Raw genomic sequence first — 23466 nt, 5'->3', positions numbered from 1 at the left:
ATGTGCATTTCTTCCTGGCTATGGAAATTATCTCAGCCAAAGCAAACTTTAATGTGAAGAGTATTGTGTCTTCCTTTTTAAGGGCTTGTTGCAGGTTCCTGTGACCAACCTATAAACAGGCTGTTCATAGGTTAATTTAATTTGTTTGCCATGGTTTATTTATTGCAGTTGTAGAACTGTTTTTGTGGTGTCACTTTTATCAGTGGTTCCCTATTCTCTGTTCTCACAACTGGATTTTTAAAGTGTTTGTAATTTAGTGTGGTAACTCTGACAGAGTTTGTTTTTTCTATCATGTTTCTGGTCTCCCACAAAACGGGATTAAACAGCAGCCAGCCAACCTTTGGACAGCTTTATTTTAGGGTGAAAAGGCTAATGGGGGGGGGGAAAATCAGTTTACAAGTTAATTTTCATGGGATTTGACTAAAATGCTGCTGTGTCACAAGTTCACTGGTCTTCTGTTAAGTTTTTAATGTCTCTTAATCCACACAGTTTCTGTGAAGATGAACAGTGTCTACTGCAGAGGCCCATTGCTTTCCAGTTTGTTTACCTTCCAGGCATTTTAGATTAATCTTCCCCAGACATTTTAGGTGCTCAAGATTTGTCTAGACTTTACATCAGTGATACAATACCTTTTTTGTGTTACATGTACCACTTATTTCAAATAGGTCTCCGTATAATAATTTCTGGAGTTTCCATACCCCAGAAGTCTCTCATCTGTTAGATGGTTATATTAGAATGGTTGAATTGTTTTATGCAGAAGTTGACTTCATAAATGCAAGGAAGGAGGAAATCGAATTCTACTGTGCAATAGCACTATGTAAAAACTATTTTTGTAGATAATAACTTTTAAGACCGTAAAAATGTAATACCGCTGAAATCCGCTATTCTGCTATTTTTCATAGAGGAATGTACATGCATATAGTTAATTCTAAACCATAAAATGTAACTGTGGATATCTTCATCACTTCATGAGTTCATAGTTCTGTAACTATCTTTTGTATTTATTTCAGCATAATCACTGCATAATCTGTCTCAAAAAGTTTTGGATGCTTTATATGGAACTATATTTGACACAAAACATTCAGCTACGTTAAAAGATAAATAAAAATAAAATCTTTTGAAGAATAAAATACCTTATTCATAATTTTGACATTTCAGTCCCACTCTTCCAATAGCTTTTTTGTTTTCTTGAAGCACCTAACAGAAACTCTTGGAATAATAAGAAAAAAATTCCCAATGTTTATAAGCACTTCAGGAAAGGCAGTCAGAAGAAGCCAGAGAACTACAGGCTGGTCAGTTCCTGACTGAGCAGCTAATCCTGGAAACCATTTCCAGGCACTAGAAACCATTTCCTATTACAGAAGCGATAGGAAAGTTAACATGGATTCACCAAAGGGAAGTCATGCTTGACAAACTCGCTAAACTTCTGCAATGAAAATAATCAGCTTGATAGACAAGGAGAGACCCTTGGATATTGTCTACCTAGACTTCAGCAAGGCTTTCAGTGCTGTTTGCCCTAAGATCTTTATAGAGTAGATATGATGAAGTATGGCCTGGATGATCAGACAGCAAGGTTGATTGAAAACTGGTTGAATAGCTGAGCCCAGGGAGCAGTTGTCAGTGGAAGGAAGTCTAGTCAGAGGCCAGTAATTAGCAGTGTACCCTACCCCAGGGTCAATGCTAGATCTGGTTCAGTCCTGTTCAACATCTCCATTAATGGTTTGGGTAATAGGGCAGACTGTGCCCACAGCAAGTTTGCATATGGCACAAAACTGGGAGGAGGGGCTGATATGCCAAAGGATTGTGTCCTGTTCGGACCTCCTTGGTACAAGAGAGAGTTGGATCTACTGGTCAAAGTCAACTCACTGAAGGGCCATAGAAATACTGAAGAAACTGGAGCACCTCTGCTGTGAAGAAAGGTTGGAAGAGCTGGGACTGTTCAGCCTGAAGGCTCAGGGAGAGCTTTTCAATATGTATAAATACCTGAAAGGAGGGTGCAAGGAAAAGGAAGTCATGCAGTTTTCGGTGATGCCCAGTGACAGGACCAGAGACAACAGGCACAAACTGAAATACAGGAGGTTCCATGTGAACATCAATTTTAAAAAGTGTTTCCTGTGAGAGTGACTGGACACTGGCACAGATTTCCCAGAGAGGTTGTGGAGTCTTGATCCTTGGAGATATTAAAAAGCTACCTGGATGTTGTGAGCAGCCTGTTCCAGGTGGCCAAGGTTGAACAGGGGCTTGGACTAGATGATCTGCGGAGGTCCCTGCCAACCTCAACCCTTCTGTGGTTCTGTTGTGGACTGCTCTGTAATTACAGTTCTGTAATTGGTTTTATTAGTTTTTTCAGTGTTATTTGTCTTTTAGACTTGACTCTTTTAGTTCTCAAATCATTGAAGGCAGTTTTGGTTTATGAATTTGTAGATAGTATGTCCAGAGAATGTTAGGAATGAATGTTTCCAATACTCTGAGCTGACTTAAGAGACTTAAATTGAAGAAGTGATATAATCCAAGACAGAGATTTAAAATCATTCTGAAGTGTAGTGGCAGACCTTTAGTAAGAGGGGTCTTAGAGGGAAGCACTTGTCCTTTGTGCCACTGTCCAGGAGGAGCCACCCAAGCCACTCATACTAGAGACTGGATGATCCAGGAGAGCCATCTAGCCTTTTCAGACTGTGTCCTTATGCAGGCATCCCCCACATGTTATAAATTGGGCTGGTGGGACATCATGTAATCAGCCCTTGGTTATCTCTATAACTGTACTGATCCAAACTGTCTGACCAGAGTTCTGATCAATAGACTGCCTGTGTCAGATGAGTGCAAACCCAATAAATACATGCAGTGACATTCTCCATGAAGGAAGAAAAAGCCAGTGATCTTCAGAGCGAAACAACTGCCGTGGGCATTTGAACCTCCAGAGAGAGCGCCTGCCCTGAGCACTGACCTGGTGCATCAATGCAGGGATGAGAGCATTATCTGTGGTCTGGCATCTGTTTATGGGCACTGCTACCAAAGCCTAAGCTGCAGTCAGATAAACCACAAGGGAAGATACTGAAGTGCAGGTCCAGGGACAAGGTCACATTAGCAACAGTGTTTGAGTTGGCCTCTGCTTGCATTGCCTGGCCTATGATCTTCTGAACTGTCCGAGTCCACATTTTGCACAATACTGTATTTCTTTATCATTAAAATCAAATTGTTTAGAGAGAAAAAAGCATGTATGAGATGGTGAACAACTACCTCTTTTGTTCTATCCTGTTTACGTGTTCATTCGTTCTCAAATTATTTTCAAGTTTCCACCAAGAATTATGTCAGATGTTTTCCTTTTGTCATGCTTCTCTGACAGTGATGCTGCAAGCTAAGTCACACATTACTGAAAATTCAGAAATAGTTTCTCAAGTGCAAGTACCCTATTTGACTCTCTTCACCCAGTTTTTGTGGTACAGTGTTCCTGTTTAAATCAGTAGAAATTATTAATGCCTAACCCCTTTGGAAATCACAGCAGGGTATATTAATGAAAATACCCGGAGTTCAAGTTTACAAACTGCTTTTCAAATTGTTGCATTATGTGCAGAATAGCTGACGATACTGAATAGATTTCCTTAGATTTTCCAAGGACACAAACACCACCAAATTATACTTTCCCATTGGTATGTTAATATTTTGATCTGATCTAAACCCTGACCTACCTGAAATAATTACAAGCCTTCCTGAAGTTCTAAATATGCATTTCCATTAAAAACCCGCTACTGAAGTCACACCTGTCAGTCTGGTTTAAGTTTTTATTTAATTTGTTCCTCAAGATTACCATACCTAAAAGAAATGGTAACAGCTGATAAAATTACTTCACATGCCAAGAGTGACAGTGAGATAACATGAGACTTTCTGAACATCGAGTGGTTGATGAGAAAGTTATGAGAGGCTGCTTGCCAGTCTGTGAGACCTAGAGAGAGACAGACAGGAATTACTTCAAGGTGGACTTTCATAATAATGAATTGGCTTAGGTTGTGTTTTCTGGAGTGTTTTCATTCAACACCCTACTGTTACTTGAAGCTCTGTAAAGTGAATGCAGACTAAAGTCAGCATGACTTCTGCTACTTCCATGAATAATCATAGCTCTCCCTTTGACACAATGCTGGGTATATGCTTTTTGTCACACGTTGTGGTTGTGTCATGCCAACACAGACAGATACAGAGAACGGGCAATTTGTCATGTGTTTTTCTTGTGCTGTGGAACGCAGAAGGAATCGCGCCTTGCAGAATTTACCACCTAAGGAGTCTTTCTGCTGTGCCTTTTGCAATCGGACATGCCTGTCTCGTATTGGCCTTTTTAGCCACCGGTGTGCTTGTGACAAACGTGGGTAGAGACCTTTCCCAAATCTTCGTTCGCGAAGCCCAGCCATGAAGGGATGGTGTGGGCGTCCTATTTCAAATGCTCAAATCATAACCTTTTGATTCATAGAAGATTGAGGATCTCCAGTGGACTATATGGAAACTAGGCTTTTGGAAATAGCAGAGGTACCAAAACTCATCCATAGATACCTGGTGATTGGTTACTGCTAATAGCTTATCAGTGCTTTCCACAGGAGTTGCAGATCTGTCTTTTGATGATCTTTCAGAAGAGTGACAGTGCTCCTTTACCCTGCATAGGCTACAAAACACTTGGATCATTTCTCCACGTGGCATCAAAAAAATGGGGGAGGGGGGAATTGCATACATGAGACTGTAATTAGTCCACCCACACAGAAAAGGGGGAGAAGATAGAATATTTGTGCACCAGTGTTGTCTCCCTTTGCATGCTTTACAAGGTCATAGCCAAGCTCTTTGTCTGTGTGAGGCAGTAAGCCCATGGCAACGTGCCTGTTACTGATATCCTGCAGTATTTACATCAAAGCACTTCATAGGCAAATCAATGGCATCTTTGCATTGTCTTTTCATGTGCTTTCTCTAGCGTTACTGTTGTCTACAAAACAAGATCGCTTGTTCTTGTAACATGAAGTGTGTCCCTGGGTATCTCTTCTGCCCTGTTATCTGGGCCTGTCACAGGAGCTCACACACTGACTCTGTTTTTGGAAATTTTTCCTGATGCTTATTCAGCAGTACTGCCAAAGTAGAGGATACCTGGTTTTCCTTCCTTTTTTCTTCTTCCCCTTTCCCTTTCCTTTTCCTCTCCTTTCAGTTTCCTCTCCTACTGTACTTTTGCCCAGTACTCACAAAAGTCTTGAACTGTCCTTGGAAAGAGCGGTCCGTTCTCTTCTTACTTCCACTCACAGATCAAGTAGCATGATTACACCCTGTTTTTTCTGAGCCGTGGACTGTTCTATTATCCTCTCTGTGTTACATCAGGAAGTGCTACTGTTCTCCACAGCAGAGCTTCACAACAAACTTGCATTTCTCACTTAAAGCTCCTGTACACTTTTTTTACTTTCTACTTCTTTTGATGTGTTGCAGTTATGAATGAGGATTGCTGCTGTAAAATTCATGAAAATTTCTTTATAACTGGAAGTAGCTAGAAGAGATCCCTCTGATAGGCAAAAATGAAATTAAACTTCAGTTTGCAGCTGGCCATTATGTAGCAGCAATAGTATTGCTGTCATCTGGGTGCCTAGGGTATGTCTCCATGGGCTTCTTCTGCATGAAGATTTTAAATAAATATGACAGGAGCCCAATACCCTTCTGTCAATTTTAATGTCATAGCGGCGAGTATTCAGAGCAAGTATACACAAGAGGTCTGTCTCCTCTCTTGACAGCGTAGGTTAATAATAGGAATGCCACATCGGTTAATATAAAGTTTTGCCATAAATATAGAGGATGAAAATTAGAAAATGATTTGGCCTTTTGATAAATTAAAGATGTTCTCTTTACACCTGCTCTTTTTACTTTTTTCCTGCTGGTGATAAACTCAGAATAAATGGGTAGGTATTTGAAATAAAAAAAAAGCGTGCAAAGTGGTTGTTGGTCAAAAATTTACACATACCAGTTTATAAAATGTGATCTCAGGAAATAATGTGAAAGGAGGACAAGCAGTAGATGTATCAGACATTAATTTGGCTTCTTGTGTTCTTATTTTGAGTTTTTAAGCAGAACTATCTTGCTGTGACCAAAAACCTGTCGTAGTACACAACTGGCATTTTTTCAGCCCCCCATCACATACTGCGTATTCATTGAACCACAGCTTTATATATCTGGGAGCAGCCTGAATTTTAACCTCACCACTTATTTGCACCTACCATGGTAGGTGCTCTTGGGAATCACTATGAGACTGAGAAGTGACCACAGATAGATACCATTTCCCAAAATACAGTATTGTTACTTTTAGCTTTGTGAGATTCCATTGACCTTTGCTATTTTACATTTTGCAGTTTTCTCCTAATTAAAAATTCAAACAATATATTTCATTTTCAGTTAAATGAATGCTTGGAATTTTTTTTTGTGCCCAGTTTTTAAAGATTATCTGTATTGTAAGTTACCAAACCAGAATTTAGAGCCTTAATTGAGTCCGAGATCTTTTTCAAATACATGCATTTCTGTCAGGATGATTTCTCCTGTCTTTGTCTCTTATCATTTACACTCTTTCATGGTATGTTTTTCTGATGTGAGCAGGACAAGCATTTGAATCCTTTCTTGGTATTCTTTGATTTAGCAATCTTTGGACAGTATATCTTTAATTTTCTTTGATTAAAAAAAGGAACACAGTTAAGATCCAAATTGGTGCAGTTCCTCTAAAGTATTTTTAAGACTTCTTGTTGCAGAGGTTTTCAGCTGTGCCTAAGATCATGTGAATTCAGAAGAGTTCAGCTGAATCAAGCAGTGCATCATCTTGCACTCCAGCCTGCAGCAAAATTTAGCTGCTACAAGTTCCAAATTCCTGATCTTCTCTATTTACATATGACGTGATTATACTGTAAGTTACAGATATGTTTTCTCAGGAAAACATCGACGTATGTTATCCAAAGTCATCACTTCTTAGAAAAGAAACAGTTTGATGATTAACTTGTTTGATGATTAACACTGTTGCACAGTTACTGTGTTGTTATTAAAACAACCCAAAAAAGTATTGGTTTGGGAACTAGTCCCTGGGGGCTTAGAGGCTGTTAGAGGTAGCTAGAGATGGGGAGAAGAACAGCATCCTTAGCTCCCCTGTACCCTCTGCCAAAAAGTACCATTAAAAAATTTCCTCTGGTTCTTGCTCCTGCAGATCTTGAGCTCCCTCTAACCTCTTCCTTTTGTAATGAAAACTAAACTGGGATATTTTTTATACTGAACTCTTAAAATAGAAGGCATTACACAGATGTTTAGCTCTATGTTCTGGGGGAGGGGAGGAGTCTTAATGGTGGGAAAGGAAATAAGAAAATGGAACCAAGAGATAAATAATGGAAAATACACTTTTGTAGTGGAAATGTCTCATAGTGACAAAATGCTTCTTCAAAATGTGAAAATTTGAAAATAATTAAGCTATGAGTAAGTCACACCACGTTATGAAAAGTTATGTTAATGTAGCATTTACAAGCTGTACACCTGGTTATGTGTATGATAGAAGGTGTAGTAATTGTGATGATTGCTATTTTCACTTTTTAATTGTTTGAAAATCTGATTTTGGTGTTGTTTTCATTAATCTTTCAACTGACATACTGGGTCTCCACTGAACTACACAGAGTAAAAATTATCTTTTGGATCAGGAGAGATCTCTGCATTTGCCTGTTAATGGGCTCCTGCAACAGGTGTATTCTGCTTAATTAATAAAAAAAAAAAAATTAATTAAAATGTTTCTATATCCAAATACATGCAGGATGACAGAAATAGGTTTTTGAAACATACAGGTGAATCAAGGAATCTTTAGAAATCTTTTTTGCTAAAATAACCTAAGTTTATACTTAGATAGGTAAACTTCTACTCCCAGGCAGTTGTTTTGGAAAAGTTGTGTTCTTGCTGAGGACACCCTTCAGCTAGAACTACAGACACATAACTTCAGACAGTTCTCCAGCCAGAATTGTCCCACAAGGTAGTGGATGAAGTAAAATGAGTAATTTTTAGTGTGTCTTTTTTCTGTTGTGCTGTGTATGGAAATGTGTTATATAAAGTACTAGTACAAACTACCAATATAAAGTACCAAGAGTACTGCTGCTATTTAGTAAATGTAAATTCAGCTGAGACTGTGCATGCTTATTTTATTTTCATTCCACAGAGAGGAATCTGTTTGTCCTGTAGAAGCAAAGTGAAGAAGCAAAGCTATGTGTGCATCACAAACAGAAAAAATGCAATCTAATTGTGCTCTGTATGGTAGAAGGTAATGTTGCCAGGTGGTCAGCTGCCATGCTGCAGGTGCTGTAGTACTTCTCTAAGGAAGTGAACTGCTTTCACTGTTATTAAAGCAATTAAAAGGCATTCAAACAAATGGAACACCAGGACATGACAGATCTAACAGATTGAACTAGAAAATTAGTAGTCATGCTTGTTAGATTAACAGAAAAATCACTAGTGGTATTGACATTCAGGAGTTTGTAGTTGCTTTAAGATTTCTATGTCCTGTTGAAGTGAATGAGTACTACTTTAGGACTATGTTCAGATTTAACAGCACATTGATCTGTTACCCATTTGCATTGTCATGGCTTCTATTACCACTTTACAGAGATAGACATTTATTTCACACTGAGTGAAAGCTTACCATCTAAGAACTTCTCTTGACATCCTTCGGATTATAAGGCTTTGAATCCCGTTGCTATTGATCTCCTCAAGGTCATTTTCTCTGTGTTTGCTTGGTACCAAGTTCCAGTCCCATTGACAGTGGAAGTTTTGCAGATGATTATAGTTATATCTGATATTGACTTTCTAGATTAAACCCTTAAGATAAATATGGAAGGAAGAAACAGCCTGTTCTAGTTGTGTTCAGGTGACTGGATGTTTAGAGATGAAAAATGAAGATGCTGCCTTTCCGACCACTACAGCTCAGCACAGGTGTAGTAATGGTAGTAGAGGAATGAAGGGTTTGCTTCCTCTTGGGTCAAGGGAGGTCAGTTTCTCTGTGGAGAAATTATATTTCTCCAAGTTCATTTAAACAAAGAAGCACCTGTGTCTGAATCCCTTTGAAAGAACTTTGTTCTTTGTCTTGTGTCACATTAAAAACCTACCTGGGATAAGTGTGTTAGGGGTTAGAGGTTTTCTTGCTATTGAAAGTAAGCTGTTTGAGTTTAAAACATTTTTTAATTCTGTCTTCTGTTGCTTCTTTGTGAGCTCTGAATGTAGGACTGCATACTTAAAAAACGTTTTCTCTGTTTTCTGTGTCTGAATTAAGAGGAATTCCAGGTTCCAGGGTTTACTGGTCTCTTATTCCTATGACAAGATTTATACCTCCACTTGCTGCTGGAGAATAGGGAGAATTGTGTCAATAACTTCAGCAGGGTTGTAACTAAAGCAAATTCCTGGCCAGTAACAGCCAGCTCACACAAGCTTCAGCATGGGATCTTATAGTACCAGAGTATTTTCATGACCTTCCACAACACTCTTTATTGTGCTCAGAGCTTTCCCAGGAGTGGCCTGTTGAAATGGGGGAGAACTTGACATCAAGGTCTGTTGTGCTGCGGGCAAAGTCATTTGCAACTGCAGAATGGAAACCATGCAGAATGCACGGTGTAAATTTGGGTTGAGAAGGCTCCTCACAACAATTGTGTCTTTGTGGAAGATGATGTAGTATTTATGCATGTGCAGACACATGTATGCAGGTTAGACTTCGTGTCTGCGGTGCCATTTGGGGTAATAACAAATGGTATTGCAATGCTCAAAGCAATAGGAGAGTGAAAGATGCATATCTACTGAAAGATTAATACCGTGAAACATTGGAAAGCAAAATTCAGGTTATGAACTCTTAACAGGCAAGGTTGGGAAATTCCAGGCCACTGCTGCATGTCTGAGACAAACACAGATTCACCTGGGCAGGAGTGATAAGATTTTCTCCTTCTTGTTAACTTCTACCTTCTTGTATTTTGCTCACTGCACTGACATCCTAGTACAGTGACATGCTGTTTCTCCAGTTCCTTGCCATCTATCATCTGCTGGGAAATGGAGGAGCTACAGCAGTGCCAGAACTGGCTCATGTGTTTCTGTAGCCAAGACACTGCAGTACAGGCCCATGGTCGTGATATTCTCAGCATGGAAGTGTGTTGCTGTCATGGGAACATGCATAGGGATGCACTTCAGCACTTGACAAATTCATGGGAGACTCGGTCCTTTCTCCCCTTGTGCCGTGGTCTTTGGTCATTTTGCAAGTTCTTAAAGTCTACTTCTTTCCTTATTTTAGAGTTTCCTTTGAGTAGTGTCACCATTTAGGCACTACTTGCTTTATGTCAGTTTTCATACCTCTATTTTTTTCCACAGTTAAGTGCTTACAGATTATTAAGTGGGCTAATGCTGCAGTCACTGCCTGTGAGCAGTTTGTCATTGGTGTTCACTAAGAGCTACTGTAGCTACTGCAATAGCAGGGTTGAACCTCAATAAATCAACCAGCAGTTGGAGAACTGCAGATTATTTCTAAATCCTCTGAGTCTACAGAAAAGGTGAAATACTTAAATCTTCATTTTGTGATCAGAAGACATGAAAGAGAAATTTATTCTCTGATGGCACTATCATGTACAACAATATAGATAAGAGATGGTGGATATCTTTCTTAAATAATTTTCTTTTATGGCTAATACATGCACTAAAACCAAAGATGAATGGGAAGCTGGTGAGATTAATCAGGCCATATGCTACAATGGGTTGATAGTAAGAACATGGGTTGAATGTAAGAACAATGAATGTCAATCAGTTGCAATTAAATGTAGTGGCCAGTGATTTAAAACCTCACTAAAAGATTAGGACACCCAATTCACTTATATGTGAATTGCAAAACAAATAGTAATTGAAATTTCCTGAAGGGCATTGAGTTCTTGTTCTAAACTTCCGTTAATTTTGCCTCCACGGGAAGAGGAACAATTTAGCTGAGTGGAAACTATTTCATGGTGTGTATCAGAGCACAGCCTAGTACATGGGGACAAGAAAATTGTTTTCCAAAAGTAGTGTCTATTGGTATGTGTATGGATTTTGTGTGTGTGTGTATATGTATTGCATTTTATCAAGATTTGGCATCGAAGGGAAGTTACGCTTTTTACTGCTTTTAATATTTGCTGCAGCATCTGGATTCCTTTGAGGTGGTTCCCTACTCACTGTACACACGAGACTCAGAGGTTCAACAGTGCCATCCTGTGGATGATCTTAAAGGTCTGAAAGCTGCTGGCAGATAAATAAATGACCTCAACAGGATAAATTATCATAGAATATCAGATACTGTATGTCCCCACGCAATCAGCTAAAATATTTCCCTGTGGTAGTCAGTCAGACTAATTATTACTTTTCTGTCCAGAAAATTAATAACCTAAACCAATTACAACCAATGGAAAAGTATTTCAGGCAAGCTGATGAGCAGTGTGCTTGTTAGTTTTATTCTCTTGCTGAGAAACGTGTTTTTAATCATCTCAGTGTGGTTTTAATCATCTTGAAATTTATTTTTGCAGACAATGCCAAAATCAAAGGCAACTATGTAAATTCAAATAGGCACCCCTATAAAGAAGTATCTGGACATCTTTAAAGAGGCATTAGAGTGAAACTAAGTCTAGTTAACTTTCATGTTTCATAACCAGAAAATATGAATTCCCAAACAACCTTGGAGATTAAGCTGGGTGGTTTGAACAACTGGCCACAAAACTTTTAATTCCAGAAATAGAAGGGCAGGATTAAAGTCTGAAGTTTTGTTGACTGAAGATGAAAATCTGTTTGGAATACTTGGGGAACTTTCTGTTTATGCCAGGGCAAGGTAGAAAACCACAAAACTTGCTCTCTTTAGGGAACAGTTGGGGGATCATTGAGTAACTGCAGATCACACTTATTTCATATATGGTTTTCATTTTGCTTGCCTAAGCAAATTGTAAGGAAAGTGAATGATGTTTATTTGGAAATGAGCAGAGAAATAAAGGGCAAGCTGCTGAGTGGAAGGTTGTGCTCATTTTTCAAGTCGCTGCTGTTTTGGGGTGCTGAATGGGCAAGAGGTGTGCTGTCTGTGTGCTGCCTTTACCTGTGGATCAGGGAGTTGAGCAAAGCACCAGATTCTGCATTGTATCTCTGTGGTTTGCAGGAATTTCTCCTTTTCTTTCTTCATGGCTGTCATGGGAATTTCTCGTTTGCTTTCCACAGCAAGAGGCCAACTATAAGTTGCAGTACATACCACTCAGTGATTTGATTAAAAGAAGGAAACACGAGGTTACAAACTCCAGTGTAACTCTTTGATATTTAAAAATGATGACATGATTTGTGGTTCTGAAGTCTTCAAAAAACAGGTCATGCTATTATTTATATATTCCATATGTCTCTTTGCCAGGCTTACTTAAAACAGCAAAAGGTGATCGCCAGAGATAAAACATATCATTAATCCCCACGAGTATGAAAAGATACATATGAATCATTCCCATTTAGAAGATTAGTTTAATGCAGTTTTAATTATTTAACTTTTTTTTAACCTACTTTGACAAAAAAGTCTTCTAGCTTAACAAAAGCCTTGCATCTGTACAGTTCTGTCCTTTTTAGAGTAGGTTAACATGTTTTCAGTGTTGACGTAAGGGAAATTTTGGTATTGATGCCTTATTTGCAGGAGGTTCTGCACTTAATTCTATGGTATTTTAAAGGTATCTGCTATTACTAGTTTTAAATGTATGTCTTCTACAAGTGTCACTCTCTACTTATATGGTAAAGAAGATAAATGAGAGCAGTATTATCTACTCCTTTGTATACTGTATGTAAATAGTTCTAGCTCTCTCCTTATGTAGAAGGTTCTCCATGCTCTCAGCTATTTTTTCTGTCTTTATTTCTGCTCTAGTTCTTCACTTAGAATGTTCCTGGCCTGAACGAAGTATTGTGATTGAGGTATACTGTGAAGTATACCTCATTGCTTCTTCTCATTCTTTATTTGTCCTGGCATGTTATTGTGATTTTTCTGATCACCAGTGTACATGGAACATTTGCCTTCTACACTGTCTGGCTGCAGTAAGACCCATTTCCCATTTCAGAAGCTCTTATAGTTCATATGGAAAGAAACTGTGCATATGCATGGGTCTGTTGCCTGGTTTGTCAACTCTAAACGTAATCTTTTATTCTGGATTGCACTGTGAGCAATGCTCATAGTCCTTCCTCCAGACTGGATCTGCTATTCCAACTGCTGCTGGAAACTAGCATCAGATCTGATCCGTCCCATCCAGATCTGATCCATCCCATGATGCAGTAGGCAATTTAGGTGCTGCAAGCAGCAGAGTGGCTGCAGGTGTTCATCCCCCCATGGCTATGGGAATGTGCTCTGCTTTGTTCTGCATTTGGGACCACTCTGAAATAGCAGTGAGTCTGCGTATGTGTACATGCACAGCCTCTGCACATGTGTGTGCACATTCACTGTATTTAGAGATAGATACAGTTAACTATAAAATTCCCTGTTAAATTAGAAAACTAATTTTTTCAGTTGCTCTATTTTAATGGAGTTGGATGAATACTCAGCTGCCCTATGTATGTTCTCTGGCCTGTAGGAGATTTCACAGTAATTCCAATGCCACTGTGTTTGTCTTTACAGTATGTCTGTTCAACTAATCCCCCTAAGGTGAAGGAATAAGATTTTAATATTATTAATGCTTCATTTAATCTAGTTAATGATATTTTCAAATATTTCATCTTCTTTATGATTTAGTTGCCATGTCAGATAAAGATCTTGTTTAAGCTAAGTATTATGAAATAATAAAAGTCTTTATTTTATTTGAATACAGTCAGGATAAATGAATCCAGTAGAGGATCTGATGTTAGGCAGGTGCAGCACTGCACATGTAAAATCAGGGTAAGTTCTCTGAATGCTCAGATCTTAACAGATGTGTTCTTCTTCTCCATATGTTACAGTAAAATAAGGATTTGCTCTGAAAGTATTGACACAAACACTAACCAGTCTTGGCAAACATGCTGTTTTGTTCCTTACACAGTATCAGCTGTGGCTATTAATTAACTTTAAATAAATGTGTGCATTAAATAGCTGTAAAGCACATATATGTATAAACAAAATCAGTTTTTGTCAGAAAGTATTAATGGGTTTTTTGCTTTCTTGTTTACTGATGCCTAGACAAAGGAATACTGCATCTTCAAAGCAACATCTGTCAAACTGATTTTCATCAGATTAAGTATATCCTCAGAGCAACCATCACAGCTTACAAAATACTGGAAATGTAGGTTGTGCTTTGCATAAAACACCAGTAGAATTTAAAGCACTTGAAAGTGTTTTACAAATGTAGCAATGATAGGCTGTGCCTGTTCTCCATATTTGCTTCTATTTTCAGGAGGTTCTTGGGAAGATAATGAGTGATGTTGCAAAACTGTGGTCCCAGTAGATGTCCCAGAGTGCAATTGCAGAGTTATGGTGCTGGCAGCTTATCTGGGTCCACAAAAACCAATGGTTTGGGAGTCTGGCAGTAGAGATTGAATTTATTGTGACGAAGTTCATCTGTGGAAAGATTTCTCTCATTAAGAATGAAATTAAAGCATGAATCAGTGACTGATTATCCAGGCCTTTCTCTGATCTGTTGAATTCTTCATTAGTATAGATGTGCAATTATATATGCTCTGGCCTGATTCTGGTTCTATAGATCATCAAAGATAATGAATAATATTAAATTTTTAAAGATTTTTTTGTGGAACAATGTAATCTGGTAAAAATGGGAGGAAAGGCAGTGGCTTTGACATAGAACATAAATACTGACACACTCAATCATTCGCATTTTTGGCCAGCTTTCTGTCTTTTTCCCTGCTAGAGAATAATTAATGCATGGAAATGAGCTTCCTATTAGACTGCTGTGTCTTCCATAGGAGTGAAGTATTTTGCATGTGTAATGACTTAAGTACAGAGGTGAAGAAGCGTCATTACAGTGTGCACCCACAGCCGATTGTGGAAACTCAAGTCAGCCAGAAGCAAGTGCCAGGATTTCTGTAGAAGATCTTTGTAGATGGAGGGTAGAGGCACTTGAGCTGGAAATGAGGACAGCCTTCCCATTAGTTCTTCCTTCTAAAAGCTGTAAATCTAGCATAAAGCAAGAATAGTACAGTCAAAAATCCATGGAGAGGACAAAATAGGGGGAAAGTCAAGGAGAAATCTGTTCCAGCTGCATCTGGGAGGAGATACGTTTTTGCAACTCTGACTTCCTGTCAGTTTGTTCACTGTATATCAGCACTATCCTAAAATGTCCCACACAAACCCTAGGTGAGTCAGCATGAGATGTTTCGGTGCCTGCCACACACCCGTGGGATAGCCCTAATCAGTAGCCTGTTTGTAAGGCAGTGTAACTAAAGATGGTCACAGAACCAATTGCATACAAGCAAGGCTAAATGTTATTTCATGATAGAGTTTAAGATAAGTGCTTTGTATCTGAAGAATATAGTCTTTACCAGGAAAATAGTATTGCTGATTTTTGTCTTCTTTATAAAGATGTACATAGCTGCTTCTGTAATACTATCTGAAACATAATCAAATTGGCTTTTAGATTAACTGAAAATAATCTTTGTAGGATCTTCAGCCTAGTTCTTAAAAAAAAAGAACATACAAGTAAGTTAAAATAAGTACAGAAATGTACCAAATATTCTAACTCTGTCCATCTCTATTATGTACTCAGGGAACACTGGCAAGCTTGGGTCCTTTGAATGCATGACATTTCAACAGGAGACCAGGGTTTCTGAGAGTATTTTTGCAATTTACAGTGGTAAAAGCTGTGTTTGTAATAACCATTATGTAAGAGATTACTTCTGGTTGTCACTGTTGGCCAGAGCCATGGAGGATTGCACTTGTTTTTAAAGCAAGAAGTATGAAACACACAGCAGATAATACAGTGTGGTAGTCAGCAAACAAATCATGGCACATTCAGCAAATACAGGCTCTTTTGGGGAAATGTTGATTTGAATTTCATGCATCATCCAAGCATAATGAACACTGAAAGGTCATGGTAAGAATATAAGAAAAAAATCCATCTGACTTGACTTTCTCACTATCCAATATCGTTAATAATGCAATATCAAGCAAAAAACTGTGTCTCTGAGTATAACTAAAGCCAGATTCCATGTATAGTTGAAGAATAACTTGCCACGGGGTTTTTTCCCCATTTATTGTGCATTTTCTTTATAATGTCATGGTGTTAGTTTGTGAACCGTACCTTGAGCCACTGCAGTATGTACATCTGTGTTTTCTCAGTGAGTTATTTCTTTGAGTTTGTTACTCAACATCCAGGAAGTCTCATGCAGACTGTAACATTTTAATTGGCTCAGTACAATTAGGATGAAATGGAGGTGTTTGCTGTCTTTGCTTGTTATTAATTTGTACTGACAGAAAATTAGATTGAAAAAGTCTAATACAGCTATCAAAATATTATTTCTTATTGCAGGAAATATCAGTGTTGCTCTTTAATGGAAGTATTTTAGAGCAGAACTCCCGTCCTTTTTCCTAATCCTCTCTTTCTGACTTTTTAAAAATTTCTAGAAGGGATTCTGAACCTTGTTAAATAACCAGAGTGCTCAGAGGCTGTGTAGCAATACCATGACTTAAATGAGGCAATATTTATGAGTTCATTCTATCAAGGTGTAATACTGTGCTGCTTGTTATCTTAACTTCACATTAATAAATTTTTACAAGCTGTGTACTTGTAAAGTCCATCATAATAATCACTATCATTCCTCTAATAAATCATTTGATTTGTGTTTGCTTTGTGTTGTTCCAACCTTGTGAGACATAACATCACAGGGTAGAAACCCTTCTCATGGTCCAGGTTAATGAACCACCTACTCTGAGTCCTCAGTGACAGACATGCTCAGAGGGAGGGACGCCTTTACCTCCTCACTCTCCTTCCCTTTGCAATGCCTCAGGTTACATGGTTTTCTTAAAGAAGAATTACCTGTATTGTGGAGATTTTCTGGAGCTCCAGGTCTCACTCCTCCTGTAGACTGTGCAGGTGTATGGTTTTACTTGTCCTGGAGACCACTAAGTTGCAGAGTATCTGTAATTCACATGCTGGCAATGCTACTGGGGTGAACAGCTGGTGGCTGTGCTGTGGCCTCCAGGTAGAGGTGGGCACTTCAGTAGATCAGTGACCCAGGGAAACCAATCACTTATGCTGACCAAGCTTCAGAGTCAAGTTCTACCTATTAAAAGTCTGTTTCTGTTGGCATGGATGGAGGGTCTGCAAATGAAAAAGCAGGATACGCTTTGCTGTATGTTTTTTAATATTTGTTTTATTGCAGACATGATTCTTCTTCTTGTAACAGACTAGATAACTATCTGCTTGAAAATCTGTGATTTGAAGTACTGAGTGTTGTTTTTTCTGAGACTCAGGTTCCTAATTCATTTGATTGACAGATGTAAACTTGAAATTTATTTCATTCTCTAACACAGCAGTGAGTTTAGTCCAGCTACAGTTTCCATTGTGCAATACAAATATGCTAAGCCTAAAGTACTGCTGGCAGCGTATATAAAAAATTTGAGCATTAAGAAACCAATGCAAACAAAGACTCTCAGCTTTAAGTAAGAAACAGTGTTGTTGGACTAGCCATTTACTGCTGTCACAAGTGATGTGAAGTAATAGCAGCCAAAATCTACAGGTTTGTTTTTGATTGGAGTAAGTACTAGTAAGGCAGTAGTCATTTGAAAAGGCACTTTGTCTTGTCTGTTTGAAACTTTCCTTAGTTACCAGAAATGCTACTTTTTTTCTCATTACATGTGTGATGTACTTTTCACTTTTATGTTCTAAATAACTGGTAAAAATAATCCCTCTTATTTTTTTCAGCCCACCTAAACCAGCGGTGTTCATCTCTGGTGTCATTGCTAGGGTAAGATTATCATTACATTCCTCTCAGTCATAGAAAAATTACTGTAGACTTTTCAGAATTATCACCGATCAGAGCAAAATTGATCTTTTTCATACCCCTTCCTCTTCTCTGTGAAGAGGCTTTATGTTTTTTATATTCATTTAAGGCCCTTTAAGCATTCTTTCTGGGTTTGTGTGAAATTGAAATTATTTATTGAAATTACTTCCACCGTTTTACTTTGAATTTTAGCACTTTAAGTTTATTGGATCATCTTTTTATATCTAAGCTAGTTATTACTGCCTTCATTTCCTTTGGAAGCAGTTGCATGTTAAATGTGCTGCTATAGCTTGATCTGTGATGAGGAGCAACACTGCTGTCTGTAAGGATACATGTTTGCAGATATGTTTCAGCTGCCCTTTGTGTCTTGAGGTACTTGGGGATTCAAGGTGTTATTCCCCAGATTTTAACAGTAGGCCACCTAGAAATCCATAAGCTAAATAAATAAATAACTATTAAGTAGCCATTAATCATATGATCATTAATTTTTGCCTTGTGTATAGTGACAGGGTTTCTATCATGGCTCATGGTTACCTTTATCATGACAGCCTTACATCACTGGGGTGTGTAATGTGGTTGTGTCAGATCCTGTGGTGGAAAGAGTGAGCTGATGCCATTTTCCTTAGCCCATAAGGAATGGGCACTCAGCAGCATTGGGGAGAGAATGCAGAAAATGTCAAGTCTGAGGAGATCTTTGAAAATTGGAAGCAACTTGGAGTAGAGAAAAAAACCAACAACCCAAACCGTAACACGTTAACCTAGTGATTTAAAAAACAAACAAACAAATTAGAATAGAAAAGAAGAATTTGGAGTAGATTGAAATAGGGTCAGGTGTGAAACAGACCATCTGAGACATCAGCTTTGTACAAAATAGCCCTGTGTAAGGTGGTTGCCCTGTGAGCTGATGGAATACAGGGAGTTCCTGGCTTATAATATGTTTGTCCCTGTTTCTAAAGAGAAAAGTTGTGGTGCTATTCTCCCAGTGTCGCTTAGCACTGACAGTATTTGTTTCCCATTGCTTTTTGAAAGCCTCATGGGACTGACCCTAGAAAAGGCAGTGGTAAATAGGTGACATAAGTGTTACACCTGAACTGAGGCTACCCAACAGCAGCACATGAGAGCTAACACTAGCAGCCCTGGATAAAAGAGCATGTTAAACTTAAAAGCCAGCCACCCCTAAGATATGTCACAAGTACTTTTAGATCCTACCTTCCTTCCTACAGAACTGGCATTGTTCGACCTGCAAAAGAGAAAGCTATGGGGTGACCTAATTGCAGCCTTCCAGTACCTGAAGGGAGCCTACAAGAAAGATGGAGCTGTCTATTTACAAGAGTATACAGTGACAGGACATGGAAGAATGGTTTCAAGTTGAAAGAGAATACGTTTAGATTAGTTATCAGGAAGAATTCTTTACTGTGAGGGTGGTGTGGCACTGGCACAGATTGCCCAGAGAAGTTGTGGATGCCCCATTTCTGTAAATGTTCGAGGCCAGATTGGAGCAACCTAGTCTAGTGGAAGATGTCTCTGCCCATGGCAGGGGGGTTGGAACTGGGTGATCTTTAAAGTCCCTTCCAACCCAGGCCATTCTTTGATTCTGTGATTCCTACAGTAGATTTTCTTGTGCAGGTAGTTTTTCATGCTGCCTTAACTTATTTTTAAAATAGTCTCCTCTTTTTAGTGGCTTTGTGAAAACCAAACCGGTATGAAGAGATGAGTACTTGGGGGTTTTTTCCCTTGGGTCACATCAAGATACTATATTCTTGGATGGTGTGTGTAACTGGAACAAGTGAGACTTGTGAAAGAGAAATTTTGAAATTGACTAAAAGATTGGAGTAGTAGGATGTCTACAGGGGACTTCAGAGTAACATGCAGCACTGTTTTCCATCTGCTTTTCTCATTTTTAAAATCTTATACCCGTTTGAACTGGAAAGCACACTTTTAGGATTTCTTAAATTTTTTCCTGGTTGTTCTTTGAACAGGGTGATAAGGATTTCCCTCCAGCTGCAGCTCAGGTGGCTCATCAGAAACCACATCCTTCTGTGGAAAAGCTTCCTCACCCACAACATGTCAAACAGCACATCCATCAGCCCCGCAAATGATCTGTCCATCAAGATCTCAGCCAAACTGCTGTCAGTGAATAAGTTTTCAAGAGAAGACAAAAACCCTTTAGGATTCACACTGTCAAATCAGTAAAATTGACCTCTAAAATAACATGCTGTTTCTTTTTCTTTAATTGTCAAGGGTTAATAAGAATGAAGACATTGTTCAGTTGTTATCCCAGATGGAAAATTCTCTATTAAATATTTGCTGATCAGGGGTGCTTTTTAATAATATTTTCTTATTGTCAAGATAAAAACTTTAGTATGAATAATATGATTAATGAGCTTATAACTTTTAGTTGTGGCATAGCAATAGCAGATAGTTAATGTAGTTTTATTCTAAGCCAGTAGGGAAGAATGGCCCATTGGTCCTGGTACCTGTACCATTTGTTGTGTGTGTTGAGACAGAAATCCCTGGTTGTCTGGATTATGTAGAACTGTTGTAGTGTTCAGTATCCTACAGTGTTACACTCCAGTGACTGTGCCCTCTGAATTCAACTAGGAAGATGATAAAAGGGCCCCAAAACCTTCTCAAGTGGGCAGAGATCCAGCTGAATCTTCTTTACACCCCTTTGCACTTTTACAGTCTGACTGAGGTTTTTCCCTTTGGAGGTCTGTGGGTATGAAGAGGAGAGAGAAACTAGAGTTACAGGAACACTGCTGCTGTAGGCAACCAATCTCCGATCTCATGGGTTTCACTAAGGGCCTGTATTTTTGAGGTGATGATTTCTCAATCCCAATAACAAGTTGAAGGAGCTCAGGACCCTCTGGAATTGAACTTAAAGTAAATTGGTGAAATATCTGTTTATTTTTTTAAGTTAGAATTTGATATCACCATATGAAATTAAGAGGTACCATTAGCAAATATGTTTATGACACAACCTCTGTTGCACATCGTTTTTTTTCCTAATTGTCTTATTGTGAAGGACAGTTGTGATATGAGGGATTAAAAAAAAGGTATTTTTCAAATAGAGCAATTGTTTTAGTTTTGGCCACATAATTAAATCTTTTGATTGCTCAGCTCAAAATCACTTAGGTCTATCATTTTCCTTCTGTAACTCATCTCTGTAAAAAACAGGAAAATTATTTTTTTACATCCTGCCTATGTTTTTAAAGTGTCCTTCTGTTTTTAGTTGACTACAAATACCATAAGGCCTTTAGTACCTCTCAGGTTTATAAAATTTCTAATGGTGTTAAAAAAGTGGGAGCTAGCACTGCAACCATTCACCTAGCAAATCAGTGAAAGTTTGGGATCACTTTGGGCTTTACTAATTCATTTATGTTTAAAATCAATTAGTGTATAAAACCAATGAGGAGAGTTTTAAAAAAACATTATTTTTAAGAATTTCTGCAGATTAAATCATTATTTCCTGAGCAGCTGATTTAAAACAACAGCAGTGAAATAATGGGAAATATGGCCCATTTCACAAGTGGAATAACTCACTTATGTGGGTGAGAGGGACCTGACATTTCCATCTCTTCATAAGCTTGAAATGGAAATGATGTTTTGCAAATCCTATGTGTGGATATATTTATTCTACACCCGAGGAAGGATGTACAATCTGTATATGCAGTCCTGAATTTCAGTTTAATTAGATAACCGTACTTGCCTTAAGGAACGAATGTAGTTTATAAGAATAATTCTGTATTAAAATATGCATAATTTTTAAAATATCCTTTCTGTTTCTGATGTTGGTGCAGCAGAGGCCTTGGTTGTAGCTGCTTATGTGTACAAGTGATTCACACATGAGTAACTCATTCATAAGGGTAGCATTTGTTAAGGCTCGTGGAATATCTACACGAGATAATTTGCTGGCAGGAATATTTGCAGATTCAGGACAGGAAGCGGTTGATGGTGCAGCCAGGAGCTGTCAGTGACCTGCATCAGCAGTGAAGCTGATCATCGCAGTCACTTGATGCTGGTACCTGCCGCCTTGGGAGGGAGCTGGATGGGGTTCAGCTCTCCTTCATGTTGTGCCTATATCTGCAGTAGTGTCTAGACCTCAGCTGTAGTCAGTGGTGATGCAATCAAACAGTCAGTAGAGTTTAGGTATGGCATTGTTGACCAAAGGGAAGTGTCTTTCTAGTTGAGCTGGATCACTCTTGGCTCCACTGACTGCAGTGGAAAACTAAACCCAGGTGTAGAAGCACAGGATTAGGTAGGACTGGGTACCTCTGCTCCATGTCTTGTAATGAGTGGTAGAATTGCTTCTAAAAGCAACGACACATTTCCGTTGCAATACTAAAAGTTAGGAACATGGATGCGTTTGAGTTACAAACTACTGCTCCTGGTTGTTAATGCAATATATACAGTATACGTAGACAATACGCGAATTTTGTCTTTGATTACTTAGATAAGTAAGTTTGTACAGTGGAGCATGGCTCTTAAGATAGCTTTAGTGGCTTTTAGAGTGCAGGAATTCCTATATGGTTAGAAAATGTCTCTGTATGAAAGCCTATTATATATTGTTGGGAGGTTTCCATGTTTATACATCAGTGTCCTTACCAAAGCATTACCTTGCTCGAAATAAAGAATCATAACTGGTGAACTGGATTTCCTACTGATCATTATTGATGCTTTTAAAATATGTTACAATGACATATAAGCACAGGAGATGTTCAGATGTTATCTTGAAATGACTGCAAAATAAATTTTCTGTAATTGTCAATGTGGCAATAATGCAACAATAAAGCATGAAGTTGTGTATTGGGCTCTTTTTTTCCTCTAAGTACAATGTAAATCAGCAGGGTGCAGCTTTTTGGGATTTATGAGTTTTTATTACAGACTGCTGCATGACTAATAGCATTTTATAGATAGTGAAATTTGTTATGAAATTTTATGGCACAGTGGATGAGCTGTTTTGAATAGTCCAGTTTCATGTAAAATAAAAAGTAGGTGCCACGAGCTAGAATGAGAGATGCTGTTTTCCACTATGAAATTGGAGATGGTAGCTCAGTCTTTCTGAAGTATAGAATCTAAGCCTGGTAATAAATCAGTATGGTAAAGGAAATCTAACATTTTCCATTGCTTTTTCAAGACCTAATCTTCTTTCAGAAAAAGAAGGTATTGTAATAAGAAGAGGTGGCAAGCTTTTCATAAAGCTGCACTCAACATTACTTAACGCATGCCATAACACAAGTGATTCACAGAAGAATTCGGAGAAAGTGCTGCAGTGTGTCTGGAAGCTTTCTGATACTTTGGGCATCCTGTATTTAGTATATGTGTAGTTGTATATAATACAACGAATTTATTGATACAGTGGAGATATGATAGGTTTACTGTTTCAGGAGTATTGCAGTGTTGCATCCTTAGACTGAAATCACATAATCATAGAATTGTTTAGGTTGGTAAAGACCCTTAAGGTAATTGAGTCTAACCATTAACCCAGTACTGCGAAGTCCACCACTGAACCATGTC

General features: G+C 38.4%; 1 protein-coding gene across 1 annotated transcript in view; it reads left to right on the top strand.

Moving 5' to 3' along the window:
- The window catches only part of DAP (death associated protein), a 52127-nt gene extending 29368 nt beyond the window's left edge, over window positions 1-22759 (top strand). The window contains exons 3-4 of the mRNA XM_032704568.1: window positions 17871-17913; window positions 19929-22759. Coding sequence (XP_032560459.1) covers window positions 17871-17913; window positions 19929-20048 — 163 coding nt within the window. The 3' untranslated portion in view covers window positions 20049-22759. The remainder of the gene's footprint in view (window positions 1-17870; window positions 17914-19928) is intronic.
- The last annotated feature ends 707 nt before the right edge of the window (window positions 22760-23466 follow it).

Source organism: Chiroxiphia lanceolata, chromosome 1, assembly GCF_009829145.1.
Source record: "Chiroxiphia lanceolata isolate bChiLan1 chromosome 1, bChiLan1.pri, whole genome shotgun sequence".
Lineage (NCBI taxonomy): Eukaryota > Metazoa > Chordata > Aves > Passeriformes > Pipridae > Chiroxiphia > Chiroxiphia lanceolata.
Note: the sequence above shows the minus strand (reverse complement) of the source record. Positions and strands in the feature narration are given on the sequence as shown.